Below are 17,407 nucleotides of genomic sequence, written 5' to 3' on the forward strand. Positions count from 1 at the left end.
TTTGGTCTACATCCCCATGTACTCCCTCAATGGGAGGAAATTCAGATTGGGGGAGAAAAGCATTACCAATAAGAGTGTTTCTCTAGGAATCCCACGTTTCTATGGTCCCTGCCATAAAGATTTGGGAATTCCAAGAGAGTTGCTTGATGGGGTGACATCACAAGAAGTCTTCATCCCCTCCCTATGCCTCAGAATTTCTTGGGATCGCAAAGCACAGAGCTGGCAACCACAGCTGGTGACTGTGTCGTTTCGGGGTGCCAATCTCCAGGTGGAAGCAAGAAAAAAACGGCCCAAAAAGCATATTGAAATGATGAAAAAAACGTTTGGGGCAAAAAGAAGCAAAGTATGCTTGAAACTGTTTAAGGAGTCCTTAAAAGGGATATTCTTCCACACAAAAAAATATTTCTTTTAACATTTTATTAGCCTTAAATACATCTACAAATAACAACATAAAACACCTACAGAAATAACACCAACATCACAATCACAAATTAAACTTTGTCTTTCCACCCAGCTCGCCCTCCGAGGCTTCTTCGGGTAGTAAAAAACTATGTGATGAATCTTTAATTTCAGGAGAAATAAATTCCAACCGAAATGGAAAGTCAGTCCCACACTTCCCAGTAACAGCCCATTCCGACCTTCATCAAGCAGCCCTCTTCGGGACTCAGATCTGCAGCCCCACATCCGGGGGGAGATTTCTCCAGAGGGGCTTCCGACGTCCGAAGCGGGGAGGGGGATAAAGTCCTGGAGAAGGCTTGATTAAGGCCGGAATCGACGGTGACCGGAAGGCCTCGGACTGACTTTCCATTTTGGTTGGCCTTGATTATCTCTCGTGGAATTACAGATTCATCAAATAATTGTTGTGGGGAAAATATCCAGAGGGAGCCTGGGGGTCTCCTGAAATGACAACTGGTCTCCAGACAACAGAGGTCAGCTGGAAAGAAAGACTGGCTTGGAGAGAAAACCCTATGGTAGGGGTAGTCAAACTGCGACCCTCCAGATGTCCATGGACTACAATTCCCATGAGCCCCTGCCTGCATTCGCTGGCAGGGGCTCGTGGGAATTGTAGTCCATGGACATCTGGAGGGCCGCAGTTTGACTACCCCTGCTCTATGGCGTTAGGTTTGCTGGGGCCCCACCCCACCCCACCCCTCACCAAACCCCACCCCCCAAGATCTCTCCTCAACTTGGGGTTGGCAACCCTAGCGTGGGCTCAGGAAGCAAAGGGCTGGCAGTGCTGGGAGAAGCAGCTACCCTGAACCAGTCCTGAGGCTGGGAGGAAAGAGTGAGGCGGGTCAGCCCAGGCCCTCTGGTGAGAACCACCAAGGTTAGGGAGAGAACCAATTTATTTAGACCAAGCCCTATGAAGATAGGTTGAGGGACTTGGGAATGTTCAGCCTGGAGAAAAGGAGGTGGAGAGGGGACATGATAGCCCTCTTTAAGTATTTGAAAGGGTGTCACTTGGAGGAGGGCAGGATGCTGTTTCTGTTGGCTGCAGAGGAGAGGACATGCAGTAATGGGTTTAAACCTCAAGTACAACGATATAGGCTAGATATCAGGAAAAATATTTTCACAGAGTAGTTCAGCAGTGGAATAGGCTGCCTAAGGAGGTGGTGAGCTCCCCCTCACTGGCAGTCTTCAAGCAAAGGTTGGATACACACTTTTCTTGGATGCTTTAGGATGCTTAGGGCTGATCCTGCGTTGAGCAGGGGGTTGGACTAGATGGCCTCTATGGCCCCTTCCAACTCTATGATTCTATGATTCTATGATTCTATTGTGAGAGCTCAAAAATGTTTTCAAACCATAAAAGAATATCATTATCTACTGGGCAGACATAAAACATCTCAGCGTTTGTTTGTTTGCTGCCCCTCCCGACAAGCCAGCTTAGGGCAGTTAACAACATAGTAGCAAATTACATATATTTAAGACAGTTACTGCATTAATTAAACCAATAAAACCAGTTCAAATATCTCTTTAAAATACCAACAAGTTTCAATCATACTGGTCTTCCTCAGAGGTCAAGATATAGATGCATGCAATTGTATATAACTCCCCCCCCCCCAATTTACAGCCAGGGCGATGTGGTGGGTGGGACGACTTTAAAAATCTGAGATGGCTGGTTCTGGCCCTGCACGCTGTCAGGGACTCATGGGAATTGTAGTCCATGGACATCTGGAGGACCACAGGTTGACCGCCCCTGCTGCAAAGTATTCGTGTTAGCAGAATCCCCAGCTGGCAAATATTTCCCCCTCCTCCCCTGGGGATTGGAAGATCCTGCAGAGTGCTTCTCAGGGAAAAGGTCCAAAATGCCTTCCCTGCAGCCAGCTGGTCAAACACCAGATCCAATCAGGTTCTCAACGCAATCCTGGAAGAGAAATGGCCGTGCTGTTTGCTGTTTGCTGAGCATGTTTGCCCCATGCGTGGCATTGGGCTGCTGTGCAGGCCTAGCGTGGAAGCCAAACAAAGGACAAAAGCCCTCTGCTAATCACTAAAGCTCCTTCTCAAGAGGAGTAGCCCTGGGCCGAGGGCACCAGCAGCCCCCGAGGGCTTTGGTCAAGGAAGAAGTCCCCTTGGCCCGGGGCAGAGATCTCGTAAGGGAAGGACTTGTACAAAGACAAACATGGAACTCAGCCCAGCGATCCTACCAACCCTGGTCGTCTTTCTCAGCCCCAGGGGAAAGAAAATGGTTTGGAGAGAAAGGGCAGCACCGCCTGAGCCTCAGCCCCACTCCAGACCCTTCCTGGCAACTCTGGGTTGGCAGATTCCTGGAGAAATAGGGCTTGGGCCTCTGCAAGCAGTCAAGAGCCGAGAAACAGAACCGAAGCCACGTGTAAAGATTGACAATGACGCCTTAAAAGATGCAAAAAGGAGACCGTTTCAGCAAGCTAAATGCAGCAGCAGCGGCCCTCATAACTGATCCAAGTACGCCGGTGAATTGATTGCTGCAGAGTGATCCTTTTGCCTGCATAGAGAAGGCTGCTGGAATAATCCAGCCCCTATGTGTGGGTCTGTGCTACATCTACATCTGGCCAGCAAACTATTATTTAGATTTATATGCTGCCTTTCCAGCAAGATGGCTCAGGGTGGTTAACAACATGGTCATAATTGCACTTTAATACAGTTACAATACTAATTAAGAACAATTAAGAGCCAGCTTGGTACAGTGGTTAGGAGTGCAGACTTCTAAACAGGCAAGCCAGGTTTTTATTTTATTCTATTATTATTATTACTACTACTACTATTACTATTGTTAAATGTATCCCCCACTGCTCCCGGAGCCGGCTCGTGGCAGGTTACAGACGTCTGATAAAAACCTCTTAAAATCCCATTCAAAGGACACAAAACCCAAGACATGAAATCACAATAAAAGAGAAAGGAAGTGAGCTCCAAGGAGCAGGAGGTCTCCAACAGAACCACAGGAGGAGATCTGAGAACCAGATCTAACTATGCCAAAAGCACATCAGTTCTGATGCCCCCCGCAGGACACTCTTCATAATCTGCTAAATCTGCAGATCTTGTGTATATTCCAAAAGTTTTAGATTAAGCTTTGCCAATAGCCAGTGGGCCTGGTTTACATATCATTTAGCCCATGTCCCATTTTGTTGAGAGAGAGAGAGAGGCAGGCAGGCAGGCAGGCAGGCAGACGCTCATGGGAATTGTAGTCCATGGATATCTGGAGAGCTGCAGTTTGGCCACCCCTGCAGTTGAGCATCTAATGTTGCCTCAGTTAGCCATTTGGAGAGGTTAACTGAAAATCCAGCCAACATATTATTCCATCTCATGCCTCCCCAAACTGCTGGGCTAGAGCTAATTTTGTACTGGGAAAAGAACAGACCGAAGAAATAAAGTCCACGGAGACCCTGTTGCTTTAGGGAAGTAATAGATCCTCTTTACGAATAGAAGAAATCCTTGCTGGGACAGGGAAGCCCAGGCGGCCGCTCGGTCCGTCTTTCCACCTAGAGGGCAGGGAGAGACGCAGAGAGGTGTGTCCCGCCCTCCCAGAGGCCACGGAGACCGAAAGGAGAGAAGGGAGGGAGGAGGAAGCCCCTGAGAAAGAGGCACGCAAGGAGGGGCAGCAGAGCAAAAAAGAGGAAAGATACAGAGGGCTTGCTGAATTAGGGATATGGTTGCCAATGTCAAGGCGGGGCCTGGAGATCTCCTGGAATTCCAACTGATCTCCGGGTGAAAGGTGTCTCCTCAGGGGACTTCAACCTGGAACCAGCCCTGCTTTGGAAATTTTGCTTCCTCCATGGCTGGAAACAGGTGCTTCCCACACCTGGCAACCTTCTCTGGATGGCTCTACAATGGACCAAGCCCTATGAAGATAGGTTGAGGGACTTGGGAATGTTCAGCCTGGAGAAAAGGAGTTTGAGAGGGGACATGATAGCCCTCTTTAAGTATTTGAAAGGTTGTCACTTGGAGGAGGGCAGGATGCTGTTTCTCCTGGCTGCAGAGGAAAGGACACGCAGTAATGGGTTTAAACTTCAAGTACAACGATATAGGCAAGATATCAGGAAAAAAATGTTCACAGCCAGAGTACTTCAGCAGTGGAATAGGTTGCCTAAGGAGGTGGTGAGCTCCCCCTCACTGGTAGTCTTCAAGCAAAGGTTGGATACACACTTTTCTTGGATGCTTTAGGATGCTTAGGGCTGATCCTGCGTTGAGCAGGGGGTTGGACTAGATGGCCTGCATGGCCCCTTCCAACTCTAGGATTCTATGATTCTAAGCTGGGTCAGAATCCATTTTCTGAGGATCATTTTTGGGACATGACGGGGCCAAATCTTCTCCTCTTCTGACACCAGGACCCTTCCAAACGCAAACCCAAACCCAAATGTTCAGCCAGCCATCCTACTTCAGGAGAATTCCCCTCCCACTTTCGACAGAAGAAATAGATACCTGCAGACAACAGTTAGATCTTAGATTGCTGATAGGAAGACAGTCCTTTGAAATGTGGTGTTGAAGGAGAGTTTTATACATACCATGAACCACCAAAAAAGATCACATCAGGCCTGAAAGCTTCCTAGAAGCTAAAATGACCAAACTGGGGCTTAACACTTTGCATACTGGTTAGGAGTGCGGACTTCCAACTCTGATTCTATAATTCTGTGAAGGTTCAAGGGGGTGGCAGGTTACAGTGGGTGAACAATAGGGTTGTAAGTATCCTGCATTGAGTGGGGGGGTTGGACTAGATGACCTAGGAGGCCCCTTCCAACTATATGATTCTACGATTCTATAAAAGTCGAAGGCAGAAGGAAAAGAGGAAGACCCAACGCTACACAGACAGACTCAGCCAGAAAGCCATGGCTGGTTGCAAAATTTGAGCAGGGCTATTAAGGGAGATCACCCATTCATAGATACGCAACGAATCAAATGACGCTTGACAACGCAAAATACGCACGAGATTGTTTGCTTCAAGGCAAGGAATGGAATTTGATGACTTAAGGTCACTCTCCCACCACTAAGACCTTCTCCAGGGGCAGGTGTGACTAACATAATTCCAGAACAATCAGGTGAGTTACTGTGCTTGGTTAGTCTTTAATGTGCCTTAAAATCAGGAGTTATTTGTGGGAGTAACGTGCAGTGAGGAAGATGGGAGGGGGGCTCAGCTCTCTTTCTTTCTTTCTTTCTTTCTTTCTTTCTTTCTTTCTTTCTTTCTTTCTTTCTTTCTTCCTTCCTTCCTTCCTTCCTTCCTTCCTTCCTTCCTTCCTTCCTCCTTCCTTCCTTCCTTCCTTCTTTTCTTTTCTTTTCTTTTCTTTTCTTTTCTATACCGTTCCTCTCAAGCCAGTTGTCTCAGGCCGGGGATTCCATCATTCAAAGAAATTGAAAGGAGTTCTGGGGACCTTAAAAAGCTTTCTTTAATTCCCCAGAGATTCCACTGCTTGTGGCACCCACCCCATCAGGCACTGATCAGCTGGCACTCCTCATGTGACTCCGTTCCAACATTTCAAGAGCTGCAGATAAGGAAGACTCCGATCCTGGGTTGCTCCAGTGTCAGAGGGCAGCCGTGTTGATCTGATAAGCAGAAGGCAGCTCCACGTGTTCTCGTGCAATACGGCTACATTCGAGTCCAGGAGACCAAGACGCCAATGCTCCCTTCATCAGCTATAGAGAGAGATGCGCATCTGTCAAAGGGAACTTTCAAAACTGAAATAGAATTAGCCACACCTGAGTGGTTTGAGCAGCTTTAACACTGAAAAGTTACAGATGTTGGTACCTAAAGGCATTTTTAACTATTACCCTCCCTACTATTCTAACCATTTTCCTTCAGCCTAACTGGATACTTGCTTGTTTATTCCATCTTTCCAGACACTTTGTCACTGAATCCGAGACACTTCCTTACTGAAAATCTGGAGTTGGCTACCGTAGTTCATGCAGCTACACTTGCTGACTCCAGAATAAAAAATCCTGAACAGGGCCTGAATAGAGTACAAACTTGTAACAACTGCTTTCGCAAGAATTCTGGAAGATGTTTTAAACTGTAAACACCAATTTTCTCAAAAATGGTGTCAAACCATTGGTTGCACTTACATAAAATTCTGTTCCCAAGAGGAACCTGCTCTCTGTATGGCAAAAAGCCCAAGAAGAGGTAAAATTGCTGCTAGAGATCCAATGATATAGTTGTATAGTTTGAAGAACCACCTTCTCCCTACCCAAAGGAGATCCAAAGCAGGTTACAATGACCTTCCCTTCCTCAGCCTATGACAGGCAACTTTTGAGGTAGTTGGGGATGAGAGCTCTGAGAGAACTGGAACTGGCCCAAGGATACCCAACTAGTCTCATGGGGAAGAGGAGTGGAGAATCAAATATCGTTCTCCAGATTATTGCCTGCTACCCAACCATGAAGCCACACTTGTTTGAACCTAAAGACCTGCAAAATATTTTTGTGCAATATGTGTTTGTGTGTGGCAGAGTATTCCTTCTTGATCTGATCCTCTTCCTTGGGCTGATCCTGCGTTGAGCAGGGGGTTGGACTAGATGGCCTATATGGCCCCCTCCAACTCTATGATTCTGCGATTGGTGAGAAGCACCATAAATTTGCATAGCAATTCATAGGATTTTCATGGCAAGAGACGTTCAGAGGGGGTTTGCCTTTGCTTGCCTCTGTGTAGAGACACCAAAATTCTTTGGTGGTCCCTCATCCAAGGTCTAACCAGGGCCAACCTTGCTTAGTGCCAGAGATGTGACAAGATCACGTTAACCTGGACCATCCAGGCCAGGCAAATGAGCAGAAGGGGGTCTGCCATTTACTGCCTCTGCACAGAAACCTTAGGAGTTCCTTGGCAGTGTCTCATCAGAAGACCAAGTTGGGTTGACCCTGCTTAGCTTCTGAGAAGATTGGGTTGGTCTGAGCGCTGATATGAGGGCTCCATGCCACCGATGCCTCGTCACTGTGGTATCCCAGCACCCTCCTTCTGTAATCCAGGGTAGGGACAGGACTGAGCCACGCTGACTTGGTCCTGGATTTGATTTAGTTAAATAAATGGTGTTGGCAGATGACTTTGGGAGGAATGTTCTCTGAGGCACCTCCCCAACGATACCTCAGGCGTCCTCCAGCCCAGTTAATCTCCTTTGTCTTTACTTAATAGAGCTGGTGAGTATATATACGAAGCAGGTCTGCTTCCTGATGGCCACTGAGGAGAGGAGAAAGAAACGGGAAATGCAGTTCTGAACATCCCGACGAGGAACCACGGGAAACCATGAAGGTAAGTTTGGTCTCAGGGCAAAAGAAAGGCTCTTTCTCCCAACTCTACCAAAGATCTGCTTGGTATTCAGGTTACACTTGCAGAAATGGGACAGTTTTTCAGACCCTGAGAGCACCTCATTGAGCTGGGGCTGCCAGCCTCTAGGTCCAACCTGGGTTTGAACGTAAGGATCCAAACCTGGAACCTGATTTGGTCCCCAATCTGGAGCCAGTGCTGTTGGGAAAGCACCGGTGTAATTCTGTCCTGCACCCAATCGCTGCAGCATGGCTGGTTCAACATGGATTGGTGGAATCCCCTTTCAGAGTCTTGTAAGTTCTAACACAGTGTGGCATTTGAAGGGGTGGGAGTTGAGCTGGCTTTTGCCTGGGGCAGCCCTGGGCTCAGCTAGGCCGGAAAGATGCACAGAGGGTGCAAAAACGGAATTGTTCAGGAGGCAGGTGGGGCCTGGAGGTCTCCTGGAACTGCAGCTGCTCCCCAGGTGACAGAATTCAGTTCCTCTGCAGAAAACAGTCACTTTGGAAGGTGGAGCCTATGACATTATGCACCACAGAAGGTCCTCCTTTCCTTTCTTCTTCTTCTTCTTCTTCTTCTTCTTCTTCTTCTTCTTCTTCTTCTTCTTCTTCTTCTTCTTCTTCTTCTTTTGAACCAGTCCCCAATAGCATGCCAGGAAAATTTAGGATATTGGAGCCTTGAGTTTTGATGTGTGACCCGGGCAATGCTACTTTGAGTAAATTATCATCCAAATGTCATTGCAGCTGGGGGGGGGGGGTCGCATCAGGCATAGAATCCCAGAGTGATTGTCAAAGGAGCATATGTTATGTGAAAAAGTCAGAGAATATTATACAACATTTCATAATACGCAACCAGTTACCACATATGTAAACTCCCAATACATATATTGTGATTGGTTGTGAGGAGACATGATGTCATCTTGCACTTTTGTGACTTTTTGAAATATTGTGCGCATTGTGAAATTTTGTATAATTTTCTCTGACTTTTGCACATATCCTATGATCCTTTGACAATCCACAGAGTATATTGTATTTGAGAATAGTTTGTCGAGCTTGTATATTGGTTATTAAAATTGTTTGTATATTTTTTTCAGTTTGCATAATATTTTGTTTTGTATTTGAGGTTTCTTTGTGGCTCGTTTATTTATCCCCTTTGCAAAGCTAAGCATTAAGGTGAAGTTATCTTTTCGAGTATTTTGTGAGGTACAATTGCTCTGTTTGAAGAGAATCATTAATAAATATATCCACTTAATAAGAAGATAGTTGCTAATACACAAACACACACACCAGGAGCGGTTTAAGGATTTACAGGCGCCTAGCACCAGACCCCATTTAAGGATTTGCAGGGCCCTAGCAGAGTACCATGTGATGGGAGCAGCCAGTCTGGGGGCAGAGGCCATCCCCCAGTGGAAAGGGGTGTCACTCCCAGTGTCCTTAAAGGGGGAAGAGAGGAGCTACAGGCCTGATCCATGGTGGGGGGGGGAAGAGCACCATGTGGGGCCCCTGGAAGCACGGGGCCCGTAGCTCCTGCTGCATGTCCTCCATGGACAAACCTGCCCTGACATACCCACACACCACAGAACGTAGTAAACAGAAGATAGGTCTCCCTGACACCCCCTTCACCGGGGGTAGTCAAACTGCGGCCCTCCAGATGTCCAGGGACTACAATTGTAGTCCATGGACATCTGGAGGGCCGCAGTTTGACTACCCCTGCCCTTCACCATAATTTCAAGTTGAAATCCAAAAATACAATCATAATATTCACATCTATTGGGATACATTTACATTCAACACTTAAAATTTCATAGCTAGTCTGTTTTACATCTTCATTCTTGATCTCATTTTCATTACAGAGTCTCTGTCTGTCTCTCAAACTCTCCAGTTTATTTTATGCCAAATTTATTTTTTCTCGTTTTTTTTCTGGGGTGTGTAGTGAAAACGGAAGAAAATGTTTAATAAAAAGCAGTTGGTCATTTACAACCTGTGAACTGTAGACGGTCCCTTCCAACTCTATGATTCTAGGATTCTCCACTTTTTCCTGACAGTCAGAGCGGTTGCTCAGTGGAACAGGCTTCCTCGGGAGGTGGTGGGTTCTCCATCTTTGGAGATTTTTAAGCAGAGGGCTGGAGAGCCATCTGACGGAGAGGCTGATTCTGGGAAGGCTCAAGGGGGTGGCAGGTGACAGTGGAGGAGCGAGAGGGTTGTGGGTGTCCTGCATAGTGAAAGGGGTTGGACTAGGTGACCCAGGAGGGCCCTTCCAACTCTATGGTTGTACGAGCTTCAAAGCCCATGCATAAGAACGGGCTTGAAATCCCCCCCCCTCGGTGCCAGGTGGTGTTCCTGCCCCCCCCCCCATGCCAACGTGGCCTTCCCCCAGGTTGCGAAGCACAGCCGTGTGCTTGGCGGCCTGGGGGAAGGCCTCCTTCTTCTCCCCCCCCCCCAGGCAGTTTCTTCCCCAGAGGCAACCGCCTCAGAACGCTCCATGACTAGCTAGAAGTTGGGCCTGTCCTGGTGAGGGCCCAATCAGAAGGCACATTGCGGCTTCCGATTGGGCCTTCACCCGGACCTGCCCTGCCCACTCTCCGCCCACTTAGCCCTGAGCTAAATACGTATACTGCTCCTTGAGCGGTTTTAAAGATGATTCTCTACGAGTTGCCTGCACTCTTGAAAGGGTTGGGGGTCCCGACGGGGCTCCTTGACGTGCTGCCTTGGCCCGCCACTGCGGCCACTGACATCTATTGCGGTGCCCGCTCAGTGCGTTTGGGAAGTGACCAGGACGAGATGGGGTTTTGGCCCACCAGGGTTTCTGATTGGCTGTGCACATTACAGGGAATCTTCTTGACCAGAACTTTTGGGCAAACTGTTGAAGAGTTTCAATGAGAGTCCCAAATACCCTTGACCCCTGGCCTTTCGTGATTGGCCCAGTCTCCTGCAGCGGCCATTTTGTCACTAGGTCCCCCCACTGTGGCAGCCATTTAATGCTTGTGTCACCATCCCAAAGATGTCTACAAGTCCAAAAAGGGTGTGAGGGGGCCTGTTTAAGGTATCCTTAATTCCAGTTGCACTCAATGAGGAGGGTTTTCATGGGTTTCCCCCCCAGATACCAAAACTGAAAATGCTGCGGTTCAGTTTCTTGATCCTCTGGACGATATCCCTGGCCCCCCTGCGTGTATCTGGAGAAGCGGTGACAACTCCGGAAAGCGAGGAATTGAAGCCTGGTGATGTTGTTCCCAAAGCCATGCCCTCAGAGAGGCATCATTACAAGGAAAGGAAAGGTCCACAGAGTTCTGAAGTCACAGAAACTATCCAACCCGGGGCAGCAAAACAGGACCTGCCAAGCCCCGGGGAGACAGATGGTGTTCCTGCAAGTGAGGAGCAAAGGGGACATGAATTGAGAGATGGCACACCTCAGAAACAGGGAAAACGGGAGGGGAAAAGGAAGAAGTGGTGCCCCCCGAAGCACCCCCGTGGTTCTGAGGGAGGAAATGAGGGCAGCCCACACTGGAAGGTGCCTGACAGGGCCCCAAGCGTGCACAAAGGAGCGAGGACAATCTCAGTGTGGAGAAGGACCAGGGGCCGGGTCAGTCTGAGGCAGGGAAAGGGAGGGAGCAAGGCTCAGAGGTACCCGGAGATGAAAGAGAAGGGCTGGGTCTCCCCGAGGAAAGGGTGACATCGCCTGCTATTTCCGGACAAGAGAAAGGGGCGCCAGCTCTCAAAAATGATGGTGACCAGCAAACGGGTACATCAAAAGAAGGCAGTCAGACAGATAGTCAGGGAATACCAGAAAATAACATAAACATGCCAGCAAATCACACTTCCGTGAACACAGGGGGAGAGGCAAGCGAGGGTGAATTGAAGAGCAAGCACTGCAAAAACCACAAACGGTGCCCTGCAGGTCACGGAAAGAAAGAGAAGGACACAGTAAAAAGGAAAAAATTGCAAACACCACAAACGGTGCCCTGCAGGTCATGGAAAGAAAGAGAAGGACACAGTAAAAAGGAAACATTGCAACCACCACAAACGGTGCCCAGCTGGCAAAGGCAGGAAAGAGGCAGGAGGCGGGTCCATTACAGAGACAGGAAGGCCCAAGGAACAGGAAGAAAATAATCTGAACACAGATGCAGGAACATCTAAGGCTGAGGGGAACAAAGAAAACCTAAACCATGAGGGTACCTCTGGTCAGGATTCCTCCCTTCCCACCAGGGGAAAGGTTGGGGAATTCTTGAGCCCTTACTTTCGTCCCCCCGGCCCCAGAGGCCCATTCCTAGGTCAGGATTCTTTCCTTCCCGGCGGAAAGGATGATGGAAATGGCAGCCCTGACGGTGGTCGCCCAGACCCTGAAGGCCCATTCCCAGGTCAGGATTCCTCCCTTCCCAGCGGAAAGGATGGTGGAAAGGGCAGCCCTGATGGCGATCGCCCAGACTCCAAAGGCCCATTCCCAGGTCAGGATTCCTCCCATCCCGGCGGAAAGGAGGGTGTAAACGGCAGCCCTGACGGTGGTCGCCCCAGCTCTAAAGGCCCATTCCCAGGTCAGGATTCCTCCCTTCCCAGCGGAAAGGAGGGTGTAAACGGCAGCCCTGACGGTGGTCGCCCCGGCTCTAAAGGCCCATTCCCAGGTCAGGATTCCTCCCATCCCGGCGGAAAGAAGGGTGTCAACGGCAGCCCTGACGGTGGTAGCCCCGGCTCTAAAGGCCCATTCCCAGGTCAGGATTCCTCCCTTCCCGGCGGAAAGGAGGGTGGAGACGGCAGCCCTGACGGTGGTAGCCCCGGCTCTAAAGGCCCATTCCCAGGTCAGGATTCCTCCCTTCCCGGCGGAAAGAATGGTGGAGACGGCAGCCCTGACGGTGGTAGCCCCGGCTCTAAAGGCCCATTCCCAGGTCAGGATTCCTCCCTTCCCGGCGGAAAGAATGGTGGAGACGGCAGCCCTGACGGTGGTAGCCCTGGCTCTAAAGGCCCATTCCCAGGTCAGGATTCCTCCCTTCCCGGCGGAAAGAATGGTGGAGACGGCAGCCCTGACGGTGGTAGCCCTGGCTCTAAAGGCCCATTCCCAGGTCAGGATTCCTCCCATCCCGGGAGAAAGGACGGTGTAAACGGCAGCCCTGACGGTGGTAGCCCTGGCTCTAAAGGCCCATTCCCAGGTCAGGATTCCTCCCATCCCGGCGGAAAGAAGGGTGTCAACGGCAGCCCTGACGGTGGTAGCCCCGGCTCTAAAGGCCCATTCCCAGGTCAGGATTCCTCCCTTCCCGGCGGAAAGGAGGGTGGAGACGGCAGCCCTGACAGTGATAGCCCCGGCTCCAAAGGCCCATTCCCAGGTCAGGATTCCTCCCATCCTGGCGGAAAGGAGGGTGGAGACGGCAGCCCTGACGGTGGTAGCCCCGGCTCCAAAGGCCAATTCCCAGGTCTGGATTCCTCCCATCCCGGCGGAAAGGATGGTGGAGACGGCAGCCCTGACGGTGGTCGGCCAGACTCTAAAGGCCCATTCCCAGGTCAGGATTCCTCCCATCCCGGCGGAAAGGAGGGTGGAGACGGCAGCCGTGACAGTGATAGCCCCGGCTCCAAAGGCCCATTCCCAGGTCAGGATACCTCCCATCCCGGCGGAAAGGATGGTGGAGACGGCAGCCCTGACGGTGGTAGCCCCGGCTCTAAAGGCCCATTCCCTGGTCAGGATTCCTCCATTCCCGGCGGAAAGGAGGGTGGAGACGGCAGCCCTGACAGTGATAGCCCCGGCTCCAAAGGCCCATTCCCAGGTCAGGATTCCTCCCATCCCGGCGGAAAGGATGGTGGAGACGGCAGCCCTGACGGTAGTCGCCCCGGCTCTAAAGGCCCATTCCCAGGTCAGGATTCCTCCCATCCCGGCGGAAAGGAGGGTGGAGACGGCAGCCCTGACAGTGATAGCCCCGGCTCCAAAGGCCCATTCCCAGGTCAGGATTCCTCCCATCCCGGCGGAAAGGATGGTGGAGACGGCAGCCCTGACGGTGGTAGCCCCGGCTCTAAAGGCCCATTCCCAGGTCAGGATTCCTCCCTTCCCGGCGGAAAGGAGGGTGGAGACGGCAGCCCTGACAGTGATAGCCCCGGCTCCAAAGGCCCATTCCCAGGTCAGGATTCCTACCATCCCGGCGGAAAGGATGGTGGAGACGGCAGCCCTGACGGTAGTCGCCCCGGCTCTAAAGGCCCATTCCCAGGTCAGGATTCCTCCCTTCCCGGCGGAAAGGAGGGTGGAGACGGCAGCCCTGACGGTGGTAGCCCCGGCTCTAAAGGCCCATTCCCAGGTCAGGATTCCTCCCATCCCGGGAGAAAGGACGGTGTAAACGGCAGCCCTGACGGTGGTAGCCCTGGCTCTAAAGGCCCATTCCCAGGTCAGGATTCCTCCCATCCCGGCGGAAAGGAGGGTGGAGACGGCAGCCCTGACGGTGGTAGCCCCGGCTCTAAAGGCCCATTCCCAGGACAGGATTCCTCCCATCTCGGCGGAAAGGAGGGTGGAGACGGCAGCCCTGACGGTGGTAGCCCCGGCTCTAAAGGCCCATTCCCAGGTCAGGATTCCTCCCATCCCGGTGGAAAGGAGGGTGGAGACAGCAGCCCTGACGGTGGTCGCCCCGGCTCTAAAGGCCCATTCCCAGGTCAGGATTCCTCCCATCCCGGCGGAAAGGAGGGTGGAGACGGCAGCCCTGACAGTGATAGCCCCGGCTCCAAAGGCCCATTCCCAGGTCAGGATTCCTCCCATCCCGGCGGAAAGGATGGTGGAGACGGCAGCCCTGACGGTGGTAGCCCCGGCTCTAAAGGCCCATTCCCAGGTCAGGATTCCTCCCATCCCGGCGGAAAGGAGGGTGTAAACGGCAGCCCTGACGGTGGTCGCCCCGGCTCTAAAGGCCCATTCCCAGGTCAGGATTCCTCCCTTCCCGGCGGAAAGGAGGGTGGAGACGGCAGCCCTGACAGTGATAGCCCCGGCTCCAAAGGCCCATTCCCAGGTCAGGATTCCTCCCATCACGGCGGAAAGGATGGTGGAGACGGCAGCCCTGACGGTAGTCGCCCCGGCTCTAAAGGCCCATTCCCAGGTCAGGATTCCTCCCTTCCCGGCGGAAAGGAGGGTGGAGACGGCAGCCCTGACGGTGGTAGCCCCGGCTCTAAAGGCCCATTCCCAGGTCAGGATTCCTCCCATCCCGGGAGAAAGGACGGTGTAAACGGCAGCCCTGACGGTGGTAGCCCTGGCTCTAAAGGCCCATTCCCAGGTCAGGATTCCTCCCATCCCGGCGGAAAGGAGGGTGGAGACGGCAGCCCTGACGGTGGTAGCCCCGGCTCTAAAGGCCCATTCCCAGGTCAGGATTCCTCCCATCTCGGCGGAAAGGAGGGTGGAGACGGCAGCCCTGACGGTGGTAGCCCCGGCTCTAAAGGCCCATTCCCAGGTCAGGATTCCTCCCATCCCGGTGGAAAGGAGGGTGGAGACAGCAGCCCTGACGGTGGTCGCCCCGGCTCTAAAGGCCCATTCCCAGGTCAGGATTCCTCCCATCCCGGCGGAAAGGAGGGTGGAGACGGCAGCCCTGACGGTGGTCGCCCCGGCTCTAAAGTCCCATTCCCAGGTCAGGATTCCTCCCATCCCGGCGGAAAGGACGGTGTAAACGGCAGCCCTGACGGTGGTAGCCCCGGCTCAAAAGGCCCATGGCCAGGTCAGGATTCCTCCCATCCCGGCGGAAAGGAAGGTGTAAACGGCAGCCCTGACGGTGGTAGCCCCGGCTCCAAAGGCCCATTCCCAGGTCAGGATTCCTCCCTTCCCGGCGGAAAGGAAGGTGTAAACGGCAGCCCTGACGGTGGTAGCCCCGGCTCCAAAGGCCCATTCCCAGGTCAGGATTCCTCCCTTCCCGGCGGAAAGGAAGGTGTAAACGGCAGCCCTGACGGTGGTAGCCCCGGCTCCAAAGGCCCATTCCCAGGTCAGGATTCCTCCCATCCCGGCGCAAAGGAGGGTGGAGACGGCAGCCCTGACGGTGGTAGCCCCGGCTCCAAAGGCCCATTCCCAGGTCAGGATTCCTCCCATCCCGGCGGAAAGGATGGCGTAAACGGCAGCCCTGACGGTGGTAGCCCCGGCTCTAAAGGCCCATTCCCAGGTCAGGATTCCTCCCTTCCCGGCGGAAAGGACGGTGTTAACGGCAGCCCTGACGGTGGTAGCCCCGGCTCTGAAGGCCCATTCCCAGTTCAGGATTCCTCCCACCCCAGCGGAAAGGAGGGTGGAGACGGCAGCCCTGACGGTGGTAGCCCCGGCTCTAAAGGCCCATTCCCAGGTCAGGATTCTTCCCTTCCCGGAGGAAAGGAGGGTGGAGACGGCAGCCCTGACGGTGGTCGCCCCGGCTCTAAAGGCCCATTCCCAGGTCAGGATTCCTCCCTTCCCGGCGGAAAGGATGGTGGAGACGGCAGCCCTGACGGTGGTAGCCCCGGCACCAAAGGCCCATTCCCAGGTCAGGATTCCTCCCTTCCCGGCGGAAAGGAGGGTGGAGACAGCAGCCCTGACAGTGGTAGCCCCAGCTCCAAAGGCCCATTCCCAGGTCAGGATTCCTCCCATCCCGGCGGAAAGGATGGTGGAGACGGCAGCCCTGACGGTGGTAGCCCCGGCACCAAAGGCCCATTCCCAGGTCAGGATTCCTCCCTTCCCGGCGGAAAGGAGGGTGGAGACGGCAGCCCTGACAGTGGTCGCCCCGGCTCCAAAGGCCCATTCCCAGGTCAGGATTCCTCCCTTCCCGGCGGAAAGGAGGGTGGAGACGGCAGCCCTGACAGTGGTCGCCCCGGCTCCAAAGGCCCATTCCCAGGTCAGGATTCCTCCCTTCCCGGCGGAAAGGATGGTGTAAACGGCAGCCCTGACGGTGGTAGCCCCGGCTCTAAAGGCCCATTCCCAGGTCAGGATTCCTCCCATCCCGGCGGAAAGGAGGGTGGAGACGGCAGCCCTGACGGTGGTCGCCCCGGCTCCAAAGGCCGATTCCCAGGTCAGGATTCCTCCCATCCCGGCGGAAAGGATGGTGGAGACGGCAGCCTTGACGGTGGTCGCTCAGGCTCCAAAGGCCCATTCCCAGGTCAGGATTCCTCCCTTTCCGGCGGAAAGGATGGTGGAGATGGCAGCCCTGACGGTGGTCGCCCCGGCTCTAAAGGCCCATTCCCAGATCAGGATGCCTCCCATCCCGGCGGAAAGGAGGGTGTAAACGGCAGCCCTGACGGTGGTCGCCCCGGCTCCAAAGGCCCATTCCCAGGTCAGGATTCCTCCCTTCCCGGCGGAAAGGAGGGTGGAGACGGCAGCCCTGACGGTGGTAGCCCCGGCTCTAAAGGCCCATTCCCAGGTCAAGATTCCTCCCATCCCGGCGGAAAGGATGGTGTAAACGGCAGCCGTGACGGTGGTCGCCCAGACTCTGAAGGCCCATTCCCAGGTCAGGATTCCTCCCTTCCCGGCGGAAAGGAGGATGTAAACGGCAGCCCTGACGGTAGTCGCCCCGGCTCCAAAGGCCCATTCCCAGGTCAGGATTCCTCCCTTCCCGGCGGAAAGTATGGTGGAGACGGCAGCCCTGACGGTGGTAGCCCCGGCTCCAAAGGCCCATTCCCAGGTCAGGATTCCTCCCATCCCGGCGGAAAGGACGGTGTAAACGGCAGCCCTGACGGTGGTAGCCCCAGTTCCAAAGGCCCATTCCCAGGGCTGGATTCTTCCCTTCCCGGCGGAAAGGA

The 17,407-nt window shown here is 53.1% G+C and overlaps 1 protein-coding gene across 1 annotated transcript in view; it reads left to right on the forward strand.

The window, feature by feature from the left end:
- The first annotated feature begins 12,012 nt into the window (after positions 1-12,012).
- The window catches only part of LOC143836693 (uncharacterized), a 34,402-nt gene continuing 29,007 nt past the window's right edge, over positions 12,013-17,407 (forward strand). The window contains exons 1-2 of the mRNA XM_077336237.1: positions 12,013-12,156; positions 13,380-13,461. Coding sequence (XP_077192352.1) covers positions 12,013-12,156; positions 13,380-13,461 — 226 coding nt within the window. The remainder of the gene's footprint in view (positions 12,157-13,379; positions 13,462-17,407) is intronic.

The sequence above is a fragment of the Paroedura picta genome, chromosome 4, assembly GCF_049243985.1.
Source record: "Paroedura picta isolate Pp20150507F chromosome 4, Ppicta_v3.0, whole genome shotgun sequence".
NCBI lineage: Eukaryota > Metazoa > Chordata > Lepidosauria > Squamata > Gekkonidae > Paroedura > Paroedura picta.